Source organism: Crassostrea angulata, chromosome 8 (genome assembly GCF_025612915.1).
Source record: "Crassostrea angulata isolate pt1a10 chromosome 8, ASM2561291v2, whole genome shotgun sequence".
In the NCBI taxonomy this organism is placed as follows: domain Eukaryota; kingdom Metazoa; phylum Mollusca; class Bivalvia; order Ostreida; family Ostreidae; genus Magallana; species Magallana angulata.
In genome coordinates, this window is record NC_069118.1 from 12,606,528 (window position 1) to 12,625,547 (window position 19,020).

General features: G+C 34.5%; 2 protein-coding genes across 2 annotated transcripts; both read left to right on the forward strand.

Moving 5' to 3' along the window:
* Positions 1 to 7,554: 7,554 nt before the first annotated feature.
* Positions 7,555 to 12,589, forward strand: LOC128161782 (uncharacterized). The gene is made up of 3 exons (XM_052825173.1): positions 7,555 to 7,952; positions 8,333 to 8,638; positions 8,733 to 12,589. The coding sequence occupies exons 2-3, from the start codon at positions 8,341 to 8,343 to the stop codon at positions 12,227 to 12,229; spliced, it is 3,795 nt and encodes a 1,264-aa protein (XP_052681133.1). The 5' UTR covers positions 7,555 to 7,952; positions 8,333 to 8,340; the 3' UTR covers positions 12,230 to 12,589.
* A 396-nt stretch (positions 12,590 to 12,985) lies between these two features.
* On the forward strand, positions 12,986 to 14,712 carry LOC128159312 (probable WRKY transcription factor protein 1). The gene is made up of 2 exons (XM_052822369.1): positions 12,986 to 13,124; positions 13,526 to 14,712. Exons 1-2 carry the CDS (start codon positions 12,986 to 12,988, stop codon positions 14,710 to 14,712), a joined length of 1,326 nt encoding a protein of 441 aa, XP_052678329.1.
* The last annotated feature ends 4,308 nt before the right edge of the window (positions 14,713 to 19,020 follow it).

The following is a 19,020-nucleotide window of genomic DNA, read 5'->3' on the forward strand; positions in this document are numbered from 1 at the left end:
TGTTGACGACTAGTAATTAATTTGCTTATTGATTTCTAGCTTCTGTATAGAAGAATACGATATTTCAGAGCCTGGTGATTAGATTTATTATATACCTTTAATGGGAGATACAATACGATCAGTGTAGCAAATAAATAAATGTTTCAAACAGTTTGTTTCTACATTCCCGCTCGAAGGAGAGAAGGTATACTGTTTTACCACTTTGATTTGTGTCTGTCTGTCCGTCCGTCTGTGTGTCCGCCTGCGGTTTGTCCGTAACAAAAATTTCTGTTGCATTTTTCTCGGAAATAATTTATCTCAGATGCTTGAAATGTTAACACACTCTTTGTATAAGCATGCCGTTTGACATTTTTCATACACCTCAACTCCTCTTTGAATGACGACTTTAGTTACTTTTAGCCTAAAGTTTGAAAAAAAATCATCAATAATTTCTCGGCAACTATTAATCACAGATGTTTGAAATTTTAACACAGTTTTTGTTTAGGCATGCTATTTGGTCGGATCTATTTTTGTACCAATCAAAAGTCAACTTCCTATTATATATCGACTTTGCCTATTTTGTATATGCAGATGCGATCAGTCATAAGGGTTTACTTACTCCTCCTAGGCATCTGATCCCATCGTATCTTTTTAGCGGTCGGTGTTTGCTCTGCATTGAAATTGTAATTCGCTGGTGGATTGATAGAGACAGTTTTTTAATTGTCTTTTTCATTTCATGTAGTCGTTTTTATACAAAATGAACACACTTATGTTCATGTATGTAACGTTTATTAGTTGAGATATTGCAACTTTATGAAATTGATAAGGTAAAAATGCTAAAATGGCGCAAGCGCGTCATCGTTTCCGAGTATTGTAAACTATGCAAAAAGCCATATGAAAAAGAAATGGTGACTAGTTTATTTGTTCGAGACGGTGAAGGGTTTAAAAATAAAGAACTTATTGACAGAGCATAAAAAGAAACATTTTAGTGCTTTTGTTAAAAATCAATTTTTATTAGCCAATAAATAACTCATTATGTCAATTGTGGACGGAAAAATTAACTCTGATATTAACTCTGGACCAAATCCAGAGGTAAACATTTTTTAATTGCACCATTTGGTGACTTTTTTACAATAGTATTTTTTTTTTATATCTAAAAGAAAAGAAATCCCTAGGACAGTAATACAAAAAAAGTTATAAAAAATAAGGGTAAAACGCTAAGATTTCACTTTCGCTTTTCAACAAATCAAGTCTGAGTTTTTTCTCAAATATTTGATTTTTTAAACTTTCCTCCATGGCAAACTTTAGGGGCGTGGTCACGATTTTGGTCAAAAATTCTTTTTTCGATTTTAATGTTTATAATGCTTTTAAAGGCATTTTTAATAGCCGACTTATATTTGAGTGTCATTTGTTGACTTATAAGCGAGTTACAGAGCTTACAATTCTTTGCAAGGTAAACAATGCTTTTGTTTACATTTTAAATGTTGAAGTGAAAAATCCAGTTGCAGACCGTAAATGAATGTGTTAAACCTTAGGAACCGTTTATTTATGTTATAAATGAATAAGAAGAAAATTCGCTTGAAAAAGATATTTTACTGGTATATTGAACATATGTAAACAAAAACAGGGCACTAGCCTTGTTTACATGGCAAAGAATTGCGAGCCTTGTGTTTTGCTTATCACTCAACGACTGTCTCTTAAATTTCATTTGATCAGTAGAAATGCATTATTAAAGCTTTGTAAATAATAAAAACAGAAAAAAAGAATTTGACCAAATTCGTAACCATGTCCCTTTAAAGACGACGGACCCAATTCAAGATTTTGCACCTCTGCGCAAAAATCCGCTCATATGCTATTAATATGACTGTCGTAATTACTTACATCAGAATAAGCGAAAACAATAAAATTTCTAATCTACTAAATATAATTTGTGATTCCGAAATATTTTTAAGTTGAGAAAAATGAAGAAAAATACAATTAGTCCGAATTTTCTCTGTTTGCAACAAGTCCGTTACATTTCCACGGTTTATAAATCCTGAAACGCACAAAGGAAGTTTACAGTGTTATTATCTGTTAGATATTGATTTCATATCTTAACCTAACAAGTAAATTTATGTATACAGCAGTTAATGTGATGCCAGGCAATAATTAATTTTAAATCCTTTTTAAATAATATTACTGAAGAAAAAAAAACCATTCAGTGAACTTTGACACAACCCCCCAAAACGTTTAAGTCGATGACCTGTATTTTTCCTGTTCATTTGTAAGGTAATCGACTTCTTAATATTATAATTAAGCTGGAGTAAAATATCTATTGCAAAATTTTCAAAATATCACTTTTTATACCACACCCCAGAAAATTCCCATTACTTTTTATTATATCTAAGGATTTTCGTACCCAAATTTTGAAACGCTCCAAGTAAAATAAGAAAGTCAATGATAATGTAAGTTTTTTAATTAATTTTCACTCGCCATTTACTGATTAACATTATATAAAAAATTTGAATAAAAAATCTATTGTGTTTTCCCGTATCCTTCGTATAAAGAAACATATCTCAGTTCGAAAGAAATATTTCATTTATAAACTATGGGTATTGGTTGTGTAATTTCAGATCTCAAATTATCGTTTAATTTGTTGGTTTTTTTTATGGTTTTCCCCTAAAACTTTTAATTCAATTCATAGATGGCACAATGTATACAAATGAATATAATCAATTTATCATATTTTTCAAAGCTTTAGCCTAGACGCTATAATCTGCGTCAATTTTGAATGACGGTGAAAACGGAAGTGTTTGTTTACTTATCTTATCTGTAAATAGCAATGCTGAATTCATTTTCTTTACAAAGATAAAGAATTTTAATTGTTTATTTTCCTGCTAGGAAAATAATGCCTTTTATGAATATTTGATGAAGAGCGATACCGACCTCATTGTACGTGTTTGCCGGAAATCAGGTGTATGACCGTTGTTGTTTGCTAAATAAAATACCCCTTGCGATTCAGATATGTTTAGCAGTTGCTAATTTGAAATACAATCTTGTATCATAAATGGCATTCACGATACCTTACTCTTGATCTACCACATGATCTATTGATATCTAAAAGGAGACATTACTTTCTTGGAATAAAAATTAATAATTTTTAGTATTATCTAAAATTTGATATCTTTATTATGTGTTCGAATTCAGCATTGTTATTTACAAAATTAAGATACATGTAACTTCTGTAAGGAAACAGATTCAAAGCATGCGGTTTTACCGTCATTCAAAATTGACGCATGCTATAGCGTCTATAGTCTTAAGAGTTTTTAAATCTGAAAAGCGTAAGTTTTCCCTCAGACAATAATCATCAGTTCTACGCAAATTATGTTCCAAATATGGATGTGGGAAGGCGTTTTCCACTAATTCATCTGGGAATTCGGAAATCAATTTTTGGGGAAAAAATATATTTTTTTCATTGGCTGTATATAGTTATATTTACACGTTTGATTCAGAGGGTTCGTAAATTGACCGCTGTCGAATAACACGTTTACCCGTGTGCTCCCATATTCTAGTAAATAATTGTAAGACTTTTTAAAGAAGACACAAATTGAAATTTATTTTTATTCTAACTAACAATAATGATGAATTTTCAAAATGCACATAAACATTTCAAAGGATTAAGATTAAAGTGTAAATTACAAACGTACTAAAGTGATTATTCTTATACAAAATACGTTATACAAAATAATAGTTTTGTGACATCATGCATTTAATAAAATGAAATACCCATCAAACAACACAGAAAGATACAGAAATACACATAGAAATTCATGATGCCCATGTTGGTACATGCGCTGTTTGTTGCATCAGTACCAGCAGGCACGATATTCATGTTTGGATTTTCCATCATGCAGGTTTGAATACTTTTTCCACTGTCTAGACAGCTTTGCAAGTCTCCTGGGTCGCCGGATATAGGCGTGGCATTTTCCATAACGGGGACTGGGTTTATATTTTGACTATAAGCTTGGAATGTAGAGGACACCAGCAGTAGCAAGAAAAAAGGTCCAAATGATGACATGTTCTGAAAATTTTGAGTTTGATTTAGATTGTGGTTTTTTGTTCAGAAATTTAGATCAAAATGAAGTATGATTATTTAAAGCTGGTCCATATCCACGAATGAAAATCATAAATTTCTGACAACATATCTCTCTTTACCCATATTGGTGAATGCAATAAGATAAAGAATATCTCTTGAGAAATTTTGAATCGGATTGTACTCCTTATATAAAACGATGATATGTGTCCGACAGATGTATAGGTACGTTGTAGGGCCTCGTTGCAAAGCGCAAAATAAATATTTAACTTTTGAAAATCAAATAAACATGAAATATCGGACAAAAATGTCCGAAGGCGAGGTCTTTATTTTATCAAAAAGTTTATTTATGATAACAAAACTATGGTGTTTTTCCCCAGGCACAAAAATAACACGGTACTTTCTTTTCTATTTCTGAAATAGTAGCTAAAAATATCTTTAAGACGTGTGAAGTTTAAATTTAAGTTTTCTGGCAAAATAATAAAATAATAATAAAATCTGAGTGGACACAAGAAACACCAACCAAAGAATATAATTTTGCGGACGTTTTATGAAAACAAAAATGATAAAAAAATGTTTTGTTTCATGTTTGACTGTTAAGCATCTTTTATATTTTAACAAAAAAGTTAAATTAACTCATATAACGAAGGATTTGTAAAATGTTTCTAAGAAAAATGATTACTTACTGCAGTTGCTTTGAGGACCAGAGTACTGTTCAGTTGCGTCTATCGACCACTGTGAAGACACACGTCGACGGGTGCCTTATAAACACAATTCACTTGGTAATGCTATACTGAAGTTAATTTATAAGCCTAATAGATGTACATTTGATACACCTATACATAAAGTCAGTTTTTGCGGATGTTCGGGTCTCAAATGAATCATTATCAAACCATGAGAATGAGAAAAAAATATGATGAGAGATAATACCTTTCATAACTTCTAAACTTGCAAGTATCATCTGTTCTCAATATAATTATTCCAACAGAGAAGTCATTAACATAGTGTATTTTGCATTTATTTAACATGAATTTTGCGAACTTGAAGAATATTACTCTGTCGTCAATCAATATAATTTCTAATGACACGTAGAGACGAGCGACCTCACCTGGAAGAAGAACACCATAATTTTCTTTCAATTTTATTATAAGTACTTTTTTCTCATCACTTTGAATTTTCTCTTCGGCTTCAGTAAACTGCATTGAAGTGTTATAAAGCTGTTCAGAATATGTTTTGTAATATTTATCATGATTTATTTAAAAGAGAGAGAGAGAGAGAGAGAGAGAGAGAGAGAGAGAGAGAAATTTTACAAATCTCTTTTTTTTATATTTGTTGGTTTTATGGAACATGGTCAATCTTGATAACTCAATCATATTTTTCTCATTAATGTTGTATAATTTACATCTGTGAAAGTCTATCATCTCTTCATATTCATTTTGAATTGAATTTTCTTGTTCCAATACCTCAGATTATCCGCTGTTACTGCCGACAATAAGACGTATTGGATATCATAGGTCGAGATAATGAAGAAAAAAAAAAGAAAGATATTATCATTTTCTGGAACATAATGGATCTCCTTACAAAGTGAAGCTAGCTTTAATCTATATGCATACAATTCATTTGAGAAGAAATGGTTTATGTCTATTTAAGACAACTGTTGTGAAACCAATGTTATGTGTTCAACGTTAAATGGTACATGTATAAAGCAATAAGCCTTACCCTAGGTTGAACAAACAAGGACATGCATTGTACATCACACAATGGCAAATAGAAGGTCAAGGTGGGAAAAACAGATGTTTACTGGTACAAGGAGAAAAAAAATACTGTGTGATAGTTAATTGCCATTTTGACTGGACGTGAAACAAAGCAAACTAAAAAAAAAACAGTCGAAAAGCAATTGCAATTTGGTGTTCAGATTATGGCTATTTGTTTAAAATTTATTTTGAAAAATGAGTTTTAGTATGCATTTGCAGAATTCAATTTACATTATAAAAAACTTCAAAATACAGGAACTAAGCTCTCCCAATACACAGGTGAGGGTGCAGTGGGTAGATTTCATAAAAGCAATATGAGCTGTATTTTTAGAATTTTATTTGCGGCAAAAACCTGCTAGTATGATAAGTCTGCGTGTAAATTAAACTCTTATGATGAATAAAATTTGAAAGAATCGTTAATTTTCGTCAGAAGAAAGATTTCTCTTCCAAGAAATATATAGCAGATCAGTTTTTGTACAGAACGACAATAATTCAATTTTGCTTCATTTAAGGCTTCTTTACGGCTTTTCCCGTGATATTTCAGTCATTTTAGTAGAAAATAACATTTTTCGTACAAAAAATTTCCGCACGAAAATTGCAGCTCATATTGCTTAAAACTCTACTTTTACAAGACACAATTATTACTCATGTTCATCAAATGTGACATTTATAACATCTGATTATTGCAAGAAAAAATAAACCCTGACATGGAATATTTTCTGTGCAATTTGAAATCATTATACTTATTTCAAGAGTTTAACATATAGTTATAAGGTGTCTATCAAATACAGTATATAAAACTGACGGCAGGAAATATAAGTAAAGGTTATAAAAAGCTAAGAGAAGTGTGGTCATATTGTACAGTAGTAGTGTAAAAGTACCCTTTCTGGGCCAGATACCTTACTATGGGCTCCTCAGGATCCTCTGAGGAGCCTCTGACGTCATCCATAACCATAGCAACACCAATGACGTCATCCATAACCATGGAAACCCCAACATCATCCGTTCCATATGTTAACCCCTACTATTGTTCACCCGATGACCTTTGTTCTATTGTTTATCCCCCACGTTCTATTTTATAACCCTACCTCTTTGACCTTCGTTCTTTTGTTCATCCCTATGAGCCTTTGTTAAAACAATTATCATTTAAATATGTCTTAATGCCACGTCATTGATAGATAATCAATGTAAAAAATAGAGTTGACCGCAAATTGTATAAAGGGGATTCTTTTAACCCCTAATGGGAGTTTTCCATGACGTGAGCTGTAATACCCTTTTTATCTAATCGATAAAAGGAGTGTACAACAAAAGGAACAAAATATCCCATTTAAGACAGCCGTAAAATATAAAAGGGATTCTGGTAGACCCTTAAAGGAGTTTTCCATGACGTAAACAGTGAAAATCATTTCGTCTATTTGATAATAGACGTATACTACAAAGAGAAGAAAAGATCACATTGAAGACACATTTCAATAGAGATTTACTCGACCGAAACATTACAAGTAAAAACATGTTTAAACCCATACCTAACAGCGGAAACATTACAGGTAGAGACATGTCTCAATGACCTTGGTCATTTAAATACCGTATGTATTCACACACCGTAAAACCTCACTCAGTTTATTAAAATCATGATGAATGATACGTCCAAGTGCCTTTAAATATCATCTCTAGGGAAGAAGTAAATGCAAATATGAAATATTTATAAGTTTTTTGATAATATCATTAAAAATTTTCTGTGCTATTAAATCATTAATAAAAAAAAAATCCACAAATATAAACAAGTAAAATGTTATGCAAGTATTCATATTAAACAATAATTATTTTATGTCTATTATTAAATCATATATTCATAGGCAAAATCAATAATCTATAAATAAATCTTGTGGGATTTCCGAATGGAAAATTACCATTTGTTATCCACAATTATTGTGATAATGACGACGGAATGACGTGATAATAAAGTAACCAATCAGATGAATTGCTATTCTAGAATCACCATAGAGATATATGCAGATATAAACTGAGAAACGTTTCACCTTAAATCACATTTACTGCAAATGTCGATGATGCCTCATCAAGGACTGTTTCAAAGAAGTTAGCATTGTGTTGTTACATTTTGGATTTTAGAATTCATCGCATAAAAGGTAAAATTATTTTAAGATTCTCTTTCAAAGAAAAAGGGCATAAACTCACTAAAAAATATCTTTATAAATTACGACACTGAAAACTAATACCATCGAACAGAAAACATCTCTCTACGATAGTTAAATGTTTGGGTTTTCCAGATGAATGATTTCATGTTGATTTCTATTCCTATAAGAGACGCTTAGGATCAAGATAATGAAATTTAAAGGTTTAAATTTCACGATCGAGTAAACAGTTTTACTACAATTTGTTATTCTATGATCACACTGTATTTCTTAGCTTAGATACACAAATTTACATACATAATATATATAAAATGCAATAGATGAAAGCGAATTTTTAAACTACTGCAAAATATAAATTATCAATTTTTTAACAGAGAAAAATATGGCTGCGGAAAACTTTTCATGTGAAGATTGTGGAAAAACTTTCACTCGACTATCCAATTTACATCGACATCATCGATCAGCGCATAGATCAAATTCATTTCGTTGTCAGACGTGTGGAAGATGCTTTAATAGACGAGATAATTATTTACGTCACACGAGAAATCATCCAGAAAATTCTGATAAAGAGTCATATGCATCTGTAAAGGTGACAAATTCAAAGAACTCTGACAATGGTGACAAAGAAAACATGTGCCCTAATCAGTCGGGGAGTGGAAAGTCGTCGAACGATATAAAAGGTAAGGTAATTTTTTTTTTTCGTTTGTTTTATATATATGTATAATATTATATGTTTTTAAATTTCATATTAGACATGTTTTTATTTCTTTACAGACAATGAAGCTGAAGAGGTCAAAGAAGATTGTATTTCAGAAGAAGAGGCTATAGAGGGTCATTTAAAAAAAGTTTTCATAGAAGCAACCGACAAAAGCAAGTACGATCCTCTGGCATTCCTGAAAATGAAGGAAGAAACCATTAGATCGATTTTAAGAAAGGAGCGTACCAAAAGGAAAAGAATTAAATTTTATATCACCCTACAAGTGCGATTCACGAAGACAAAAGGGGATCAAGTAGAAATTGCAGAACCTCATTTCCACGGACGTTGCCACATACTGTTAAACAATGAAGATATTGAGCCTACGTTGAGGGAGAGCATCATGAAAATATTTAACGCTTTTATTGAATATCAACGAGAAGGCAGTAACTGGGTACTGGACAAGGTTCTGGGAGTGACGGTTCATATCGTACAATATAACCCAATAAAAGGATCCAGTTATTTGTCACTACCAGCAAAACTCGCCAGCAAAAAAGCCATTGTCAACGTTCAGAATACCGATCAAAAATGTTTCATGTGGTCGGTTTTAGCTGCTCTTTACCCAGTCACAAATCATCCCGAACGAGTCGTGAATTATGTGCAACATATAGAAAAGCTAGACTTCTCAGACATTTCATTTCCCGTCTGGGTCGGAGACATTCCCAAATTCGAAAAGAGAAACGACATATCCATCAATGTATTTGGTTATGAAAAACGAGAATTATATCCTCTTCATCTGACAAGAGAAAGAGGATTAAAGCATGTAGATCTCCTCGTTCTTAACAGAGGAGATACCTCACACTACTGTTGGATAAAAAGCATCAACAGATTACTGAATGATGGGCAAAAAGGAAATCAACTGTATCACTGTCATTACTGTCTCCATGGATTTACTAAACAGCAGCTTTTAGAAAAACACGTTCCTTACTGTGAAGTACACGGTGCACAGCGGACCGAGATGCCAACTGAAGAAGATAAATGGCTAGAGTTCAGCGATGTCTCCAAACAACTTAAGGTTCCATTTGTGATCTATGCCGACTTTGAAAGTATTCTTGAGAGGCATTATGGTTGTCAACCGGATCCTAGTAAATCGTCCACTATTAAGCTAGCAAAGCATATTCCCTCAGGATTTACTTACAAAGTTGTCGGACTTTCATCAAATATCACAATGAATCACGTGACATACCGTGGTCATGATGCCGTTGATAAGTTTATTGACCATATGATCAAATTAGAAGACGAGCTTTTGGGGGTCCTGCGCGAATCAAAGCCTATGGATTTGTCTGAAGAGGAGACTAAAGCATTCCAGGAGGCGACTAAGTGCCACATCTGTAACAAAGAATTAGGAGAAGATACCGTTCGTGATCACTGCCATGTGACGGGAAAATTTCGAGGCGCAGCTCACAGTAATTGTAATCTTAACCTTCGACTCAGAGAGAGAATACCGGTATTTTTTCATAACCTGAAAGGATATGATGCTCACCATATCATGAATGCCCTCGGCAAGTACAAGCACAAAAAGATCAACTGCATTCCTCAGAACCACGAGAAATACATTTCGTTTTCTTTAGGAAGATTAGATTTCGTCGACACGTTCCAATTTTTGTCTACATCTCTCGACAAACTATCGTCAAATCTAGCCAAAGAGGGTCTTCATAAATTTCCTCATCTCCAAGCATACGTAGCCACTACCCACCCACGAAACGAGCAGACAAAGCTTCAATTGTTAAGCAGAAAAGGAGTGTATCCTTACCGCTACATGAACTCATTCAAAAAGTTTCAAGAAACGACACTTCCACCACAACAAGCTTTCTACAATGATCTTGACGGTAAAACTGTGTCCGATCAAGACTATTTGCATGCACAATGGGTTTGGGATGTTTTCAACATTCAGAATTTAGGACAATACCATGATCTGTACATGGAAACCGACGTGAATCTTTTAGCTGATGTGTTTGAAAATTTTCGTAATCTCTGCTTAAACATGTATGGTCTCGATGCGGCTCATTTTTATACGGCCCCAGGACTTGCATGGCAGGCCGCTCTCAAGATGACAGGTGTTCAACTTGAGCTTTTGACTGACCCAGATATGCATCTGTTTGTAGAAAAAGGGCTCAGAGGGGGTATTGCTATGATTTCTCAAAGGTATGCAAGTGCTAACAATCCCTATCTTAGCGACTACAATCCCTGTCAACCCTCAAACTATCTAATGTATTTGGATGCTAACAATCTGTACGGGTGGGCCATGAGTCAGTCGCTGCCAACTCATGATTTTTGTTGGTTGACCCCCGACGAAATGAAAATGATCGACGTCCATTCCATGCCTCTCGATGGAAACACTGGTTATGTCTTTGAGGTCGATCTGAAATATCCCATGGAATTGCACGACTACCACAGTGACTATCCCTTAGCTCCAGAATCTTTCCGAATCAAACCTGAGATGCTTTCCCCTTATCAAAAAGAGCTTTTGACTAAACTCGAAATGAAAGAAAGCACTTCTACTAAGCTTGTGCCCAATCTCTATGATAAAGAAAATTACGTGGTCCACTACAGAAATTTACAACTCTACCTTGCATTGGGGATGAGACTCGCTAAAGTTCACCGGGTTTTGTCCTTTAAGCAGAGCCCATGGCTTAAAGCCTACATTGATTTTAATACCAGTAAACGAAAGAACGCCAACAACGAGTTTGAAAAAGATTTTTTCAAACTAATGAATAACAGTGTCTTTGGGAAGACAATGGAGAATCTACGGAAACGAGTAGACATTCAACTCGTTCATCAAAAGAAGAAACGTTTAAAGCTTTCGGCCAAACCTGGGTTTAAATCTTTCAAGATCTTCAACGAAGATCTTGCCTCGGTGGAATTAACCAAATCGAAACTAGTCCTTAATCGTCCCATTTATGTTGGGTTTACCATTTTGGAACTTTCCAAGGTCTTGATGTATGATTTTCATTACAACTACATCAAGAAAAAGTATGGTGATCGAGCTGCTCTCTGTTTTACAGACACGGACTCCCTATGCTACGACATATCCACTGAGGATGTGTATGTTGACATGAAGGAAAATCACCATTACTTTGATTTCAGCGATTACCCCGAAAATCATTTCCTTCACAGCAATTTGAATAAGAAGGTTCTAGGGAAAATGAAAGACGAATGTCAAGGTCACATTATGCGAGAATTTATTGGTGTTAAACCTAAGATGTACAGTTTTGTTCATGAAAAGAAAACTGTTCAAAACGACAAGGAATTGATCTGCATGGAGGAAAAGAAACGAGCGAAAGGAGTGAGTAAAGTAGTCGTGCAATCAAGCATTCATCACGAGAACTACAAAAGTTGTTTGTTTTCTAGAGAGTTCCAGAAGGAATCAATGGTGGCGTTTAGGTCGTTAAACCATCAAATATACACCATTGTTTTAAACAAAACAAGTTTGAGCCCCTATGACGACAAAAGACATATTCTTGACGACGGGATTCACACCTTAGCACACGGTCATTATAGGACACGAGATGTATGAGTGTTGGTATTATCATACCATAACTGTAGAACGAATGACTATATTATATCAAACCCACAATGTCAACAGATGAATTCAAAAGAACTTAAACAAACAAACTGCTTAAGGGACTTCAATGCTATATTCTTTTTTTAATTGTAAATGTATATTTGTATGTATTATACGCAACTTTTTTCATGCTTTTTTTTTTTTCTGTACAACACTTTTCACCAAAATGCGTGTTTAATGAATTATATCAGATATAGTCAAATGTATTGTCACCATTGAGCGATGATTATGTTGGTCATTTTAACTTTGTATGTTATGTATTCTGAGTATGTCTAACAAAATGTAAATAAATACATGAAAACAAACCTGTGGTTTTTGTATTTAAATATGGTTCATCAAAAGTTCCCGGGGGGTGCCACCGCGGATCCTTAAGATACCGGATCCTTTAATCCAGAGACCAAGGGTCCCGGAGACCATGATTCCGGAGACCAAGGGTCCCGGAGACCTTGATTCCGGAGTCCAAAGGCACCGGAAACTAAGAATCCAGAGTACTAAATAGAAAACAAGCATGAAGGTGTAATCATTATAATCAGTTTCACTTACATATATGCAAATGAGATCATGTGACATAGTCTATAAAAATGATAAACAAAAACCATTTCCGTCATAGTACGGAAGGACTTCAGAGGATCAACATGTATACCTGTAATCTATGCTCCAGTGTTTATGTTTGGCCTGATAGTTTAAAAAGACATTTGAAATATAAACATGACATGCAAGAATCTGATGTGTTACGACGACAACAACAACAACAAAAACAGGAGATACAACAACAGGAGGGGCAACAACAACAAGATAGACAACAACAGGAGAGGCAACAACAACAACAACCACAACAACAGGAGAGGCAAGAACAAGACCGGCAACAACAACAACAATTACAACAACAGGAGATGCAACACCATCAACAACAACAACAACAGGAGAGGCAACAACAACAACAACAACAACAATATCAAGACTTTGTATTCCAACATCCCTTCACAGCTAATGTGTCAGGACCGACCTGTTCTGGAAAGACATATTTTGTTAAAATGTTGTTGCAACACTGTAAAACCAAGGTTTCTCCTCCTCCTGAGAGAATCTTGTGGCTGTATAAACGATGGCAACCTCTGTATGACATCATAAAATCCACTGTGCATCCTTCTGTTGAATTCATTCAGGGTATACCATTAGATTTAGAGCAAGATTCCTTTATTCATCCTGGAACCAGGAATCTGATAATTCTAGATGATCTTATGTCTACAGCAGCTAAAGATTCCAGAATTAACGAGCTATTTACGGAGGGTAGTCATCACAGAAACTTGTCAGTCCTGGCAATCAATCAAAATCTGTACCATAACAAGGATCCGACTCAGAGACGAAATTGTCACTATCTCGTCCTGTTTAATAACCCCGTGGACAGACAGCAAGTCATGACTTTGGCTCGACAGATGTATCCCGAGAACCCTCAACATCTGTTAAGACATTTTAAGGAAGCCACCTCTAAACCTTACGGATATCTACTTATCGACCTGAAACCAACCACATCTGAACATTTGCGCATGCGCAGAGATATTTTATCGTCTATAAAACCGAGCAAGACGGAAAATGTTCCTCACTATTCTAACGACCCGCCTAACAAGCAGACGCATCTCCAGCCTTCTGCTAAGGATCAGTTTTCAGAACAGACAGAAACTAGCATTCCTTTCAACGACGCATCAAACAATCAGACGTATATCAAAGCTTCTTCCAATGATCAACAATTGACGTCATCAGAAAATACAGAAATAGACCTTCTCTCTGAAGATATGCCTTCCTGCGATGATTGTGGTCTTCTTTTTGAAAATATCCACGACTTGCAGAGACATGTGAAGCGTTGGTGCCCAGAAAACTTTTCCTTAAAAAGAAAACGGGGCGATGAGGATGATGAAGATCAACCCCCTTCGAAGCGATTTTTGATAAATCCCGAAGAGAAAGAAGAGGAACAGGAAAACCAGGAACATGAAGTCTTTAACTATCTTATGAAACGATCCAAAGAACATAACGAAAAGCAATGGGACCAAAAATACGATAAATATATCAAAGAAGGTCTATCCAGAAAAGACGCCAGAGTAAAAACAGAGGAAAAAATGATTTCCAAAGACATCAAAAGATTCTCAGAGAACTATGGATTAATCATCTTGTTCATCCTGCAGTTACAAAACGGACCCATTCACTCGGAAATTATGAGAGATGTTAAACATTTCCTTTCCGATGGTCATAATGAACAGGCATCTGTCAAAATGGCCTTGAACAAAAACCGCCATCTTTTGGAGGAAGGGTGGAATGAGGATACCGACTCTGAAAAGGAGGATGTCGATTCTGAAGAGGAGGAAGTCGATTCTGAAGAGGAGGAAGTCGATTCTGAAGAGGATAAAGAAAGTCAGGAATCAGATAATGAAGAAAGTTCTTAGACTATTTCCTTTTCATTATTTCATAGTATATACAAATAAGGATGTGTGTTCAAAATAAAGAAGGAAACGAAGATTGTTATTATTGTTTTTATTATCGTGATATATGTCACGTGATTTGATATATCTTATAAAAGGGGAAATGTTCACATGTTTCCTCATTCCAACGGTGAGACTTGAAGTGTCAACATGTCTTGGGAGGATTATTTAGCAAAGATATACTACGATCCTGTCAATGCCGGAAGTTTCTCGGGACCTGAGAAATTATATAGATTTGTAAGGCAGGAGGGAAAATACGTCTTGAGTAAATACAAGATCAGAAAATGGTTACAAAGACAAGAAGCCTACAGTCTTCAGAGAGGTGTTCGGAGACCTTTCAAGAAAAACAAAGTTATCGCCCTTGGCATCGATGATCAATGGGATGTGGATTTGATGGATATGTCAAAATATAGGAAGGAAAACGACGGGATTGCATTTATACTAATCGTCATCGACATATTTTCTAAATTCCTGTGGATGCAACCTCTGAAGGACAAAAAAGGTGAAAGTGTCACTGCAGCTTTTAAAAATATTCTTCGAGAAGGCCGTCATCCTACCAGAATTCGCTCAGATAAAGGTCAAGAGTTCCGATCCCGAGCGTTTAATGCCATATTGAATGAGGAAAACATCGATCATTTGTATGCTCAAAATACCGAAGTCAAAGCCAATTATGCCGAACGAGTGATAAAAACGATCAAGACTAAAATGTATCGATACATCACCTACAAACAATCGTATCGTTACGTTGATAAGCTGCAGGACTTTGCCAGAAATTACAATGCAACCTATCATAGAACAATCGGCATGGCTCCCGTTAAAGTGAGCAAGGATAAGCAAACAGACCTTTGGTGGAAGATGTATTGGCCCAAAAGGACACCCGTTATATCAAAAACAAAACGAGTACAGAAACCCTATAAATTCAAAGTAGGGGATCATGTACGAATCAGTCATCTAAGAAACATATTTTCACGCGAATACGACGAGAAGTGGTCTGGAGAAATTTTCATTGTATCGGAAAGACAACTAAGAGGAGGATTGCCTATATACAGACTCAAAGACTATCTAAACGAAGAGATCAAAGGAACATTTTACCAAGCAGAACTACAGAAAGTGGACGTTCGGAAAGATGACGAATTCAAAGTGGAAAAAATATTACAATCTAGAGGACGAGGACCAAACAAGCAATACCTTATTAAATGGTTACACTGGCCTTCAAAATTTAATTCCTGGGTCAATGCAAACGACGTGAAAGCTTATGTATGACTGTTCATGTGTATTGTACTTAAATTTTGTAATTATGTATATATAAAGAATAAACGTATATGTTACCAAACAAGTGTTGTTATAATATATCTTTGAAATGTTTGTTTGTATAAGTTACCTGCTCGTGTCTATTATCATGATTTATGATGCGTGAACACACCTGGCATTTAAATGTCCAAGTTCATTGAGACATGTATCTACCTGTGATGATTAGACATGTTTTTACCTGTAGTATTTCAGTTGAGTAAATCTCCATTTAAATGCGTTTTCAATAGGACCTTTCGTTCCTTTTGTTGTATACACCTTTTATCGATTAGACGAAGGGTTTTATTGTTTACGTCATGGAAAACTCCCATTAGGGGTTAAAAGAATCCTCTTTATACATTTTGCGGTCAACTCTATTATTTACATTGATTATCTATCAATGACGTGGCATTAAGACATATTTAAATGATAATTGTTTTAACAAAGGCTCATAGGGATGAACAAAAGAACAAAGGTCAAAGAGGTAGGGTTATAAAATAGAACGTGGGGGATAAACAATAGAACAAAGGTCATCGGGTGAACAATAGTAGGGGTTAACATATGGAACGGATGATGTTGAGGTTTCCATGGTTATGGATGACGTCATTGGTGTTGCTATGGTTATGGATGACGTCAGAGGCTCCTCAGAGGATCCTGAGGAGCCCATAGTAAGGTATCTGGCCCAGAAAGGGTACTTTTACACTACTTACAGTTATATGACGTTTATATGACAATACGTTTGATGAAAACTTGCCTGAGACCAATTTATTATAGATTACTATTTAAAGACAGATACTGATTAATTTTCATCACAGTTATTGTGCTGAAATGAAATAAAATGAATCTCATCTTATTCGTTTTTTGAATAAGACCATGTTTTTTATATGTATTGCCTCGAGCTAGAATGATGCATTTTTACTGGATAAAGCCTGTCACATGATAGCTATTGATACTGCATTGCTTGTAGTTATCACCATGGCAAACATGGCGTCTTCTTCCTCGTCTTTCTTTCATTTTACATAAAATTCAATAAAGACAAATCTCTTTATTTTATTTGACTGTTTAATTATGTCGGGTTGAAAAAAAACTCATGGAAGGATCGGCTAAACTATGTTTCATTATCAGAAATCGAGCAAAAAAAAATGAGCACGTAATTTTAGTGTTATCATTGAAAATTAACCATTCTTTATTAAGAAACATTTCTGTGGTAAAAAAAATTAGCATATCAAACTATTTTATTACATACTTAGTAATGAATACATGTTTTTTGCATATGTGATACAGGTGACATCACAAAACTCGTATCGGCCTTCGGGGCTGATAGAGGTTTGTGACATCAACATTTTTAAGTGCAGTTGAAAACTTCAAATAATAGCAAATGTTTTGGAGCAGTTAACTATTTAAAACCTGAGAAAATTCCAGTTCTGTAACTTCATTTTTTTAAAAACAATTAGATCACATATTTGTATTTAATACATGTATAGACTATTTTCAAATAAAATTTAAAATCCATTTGTTCAAGTTGATGTTTTTTTAAAAGTTTATTACTAAGTATGTAATAAATATAATAATAGATACCCCTTTTCCATACCACAGCCTGTATCAGCCCGATATTCCATTATCAGCCCGAGGGCCGAAGACCAGAGGGATGATATTAGTCGGGGACTGATACAGGCTGTGATCTGGAAAAGGATATGTATTATTCTCTATATAAATTAAATCCCATTTCCCCCATCTATCTGTACATGAGTACTGCATTTGAAAAGGAAAAAAAAAACATACATAGAATAACGATTTTGATATTACATGCAACAACAGGTAAGCTTGAACAGACTATCGACTCTTGCAACAATTTCAGAACAAAGGATTATCAGGCTTCTATCAGAGAATAAAAAAACTTTCCAACAGACTATAATGGTATCTGTTTTGTAGATTATACATGGATATTTTCCAATGATATTCTTTACAGTTCAAATGGAAGAAATTTATCAAATGCGATGCAGAGTATATTTCTATACGTATATTATACCTGTAGGTAAGCCGAGCCCAAATGAATATTTAGGTATCAAAATATATTTAATAGCGAGCGAAACGAAACTCTAACAAACAATGAAAGAAAACAAGAACGAGCTAAACCTACCGAATCATCAAGAAAACAATTTGGGGACATCCCAGTATACATGTATGCCTTTTAGCTACAGTAGTGCTATGCAAAAAATGATTGAACTTTCATTTGGGACTAACGGTTTTGTAAGGCTTGTCGATTCGTTTTGAGTATAGCACTCGGGTTTTTTTTTTTTAGAACTAAGAGAGCTATCAAACGCCTTCATTGCGTGGACCCTGAGGTCCACGCAGAAAATATATAAGCGAGGTTAAACCGGATGCTATGGGGACAATTCAGCCTGCGCATGAGCTAGCCTGGTTCCTGTGCGTAATGGGTAGCTCAGGGAACCAGGCTAGCACACGTTTATCTAAATCAGGATCGGGATTCCGTGCCATATGCACACATAAGTTCAAAGGCGCTGTAATTGTAAAGTTGTCGGTAAACAGTACAGAAACAAAGTATTCCTTATAAAGAAATTATTGGCATGTGACATGAACTAGCGGTATTATGAAATAAGTTAATGTTATGCCTAAACTACAATATGCATCAAATAGCATAATTTGCAATGTTTTGTTGTTTTACGAATACACATGTAACTTACTTTACTTTTATAGTAGGCGAGGCTAGAGAACTTCCCGATTAAATTTTTTTAAGCATTTAAGTATGATTGAATAATTATGTCACTGTATAAAAGTTTAAATCTCAAGAAAAATGCTTCAAAATATGAAATTTTTTATTTACGCAAAGCTGTCACTGCATACTTAAAAAAAGTAGTGCGAATCGTAATGTGTGTGCAAATAGTAGAACTCACCAAATGCCTGATATTATACATGCAAGCTTTATTCATAGATAGATCATAATTATTTTAGAAATATGAATCC

Bases quoted from the DNA above. Each gene is read 5' to 3' on its own strand.
- LOC128161782 (XM_052825173.1), top strand. From the start codon at position 8,341: ATGGCTGCGGAAAACTTTTCATGTGAAGATTGTGGAAAAACTTTCACT. The intron at 8,639-8,732 runs GTAAGGTAATTT...ATTTCTTTACAG, and splicing joins GTCGTCGAACGATATAAAAG to ACAATGAAGCTGAAGAGGTC.
- LOC128159312 (XM_052822369.1), top strand. From the start codon at position 12,986: ATGACATGCAAGAATCTGATGTGTTACGACGACAACAACAACAACAAA. The intron at 13,125-13,525 runs GCAAGAACAAGA...TTATGTCTACAG, and splicing joins CAACCACAACAACAGGAGAG to CAGCTAAAGATTCCAGAATT.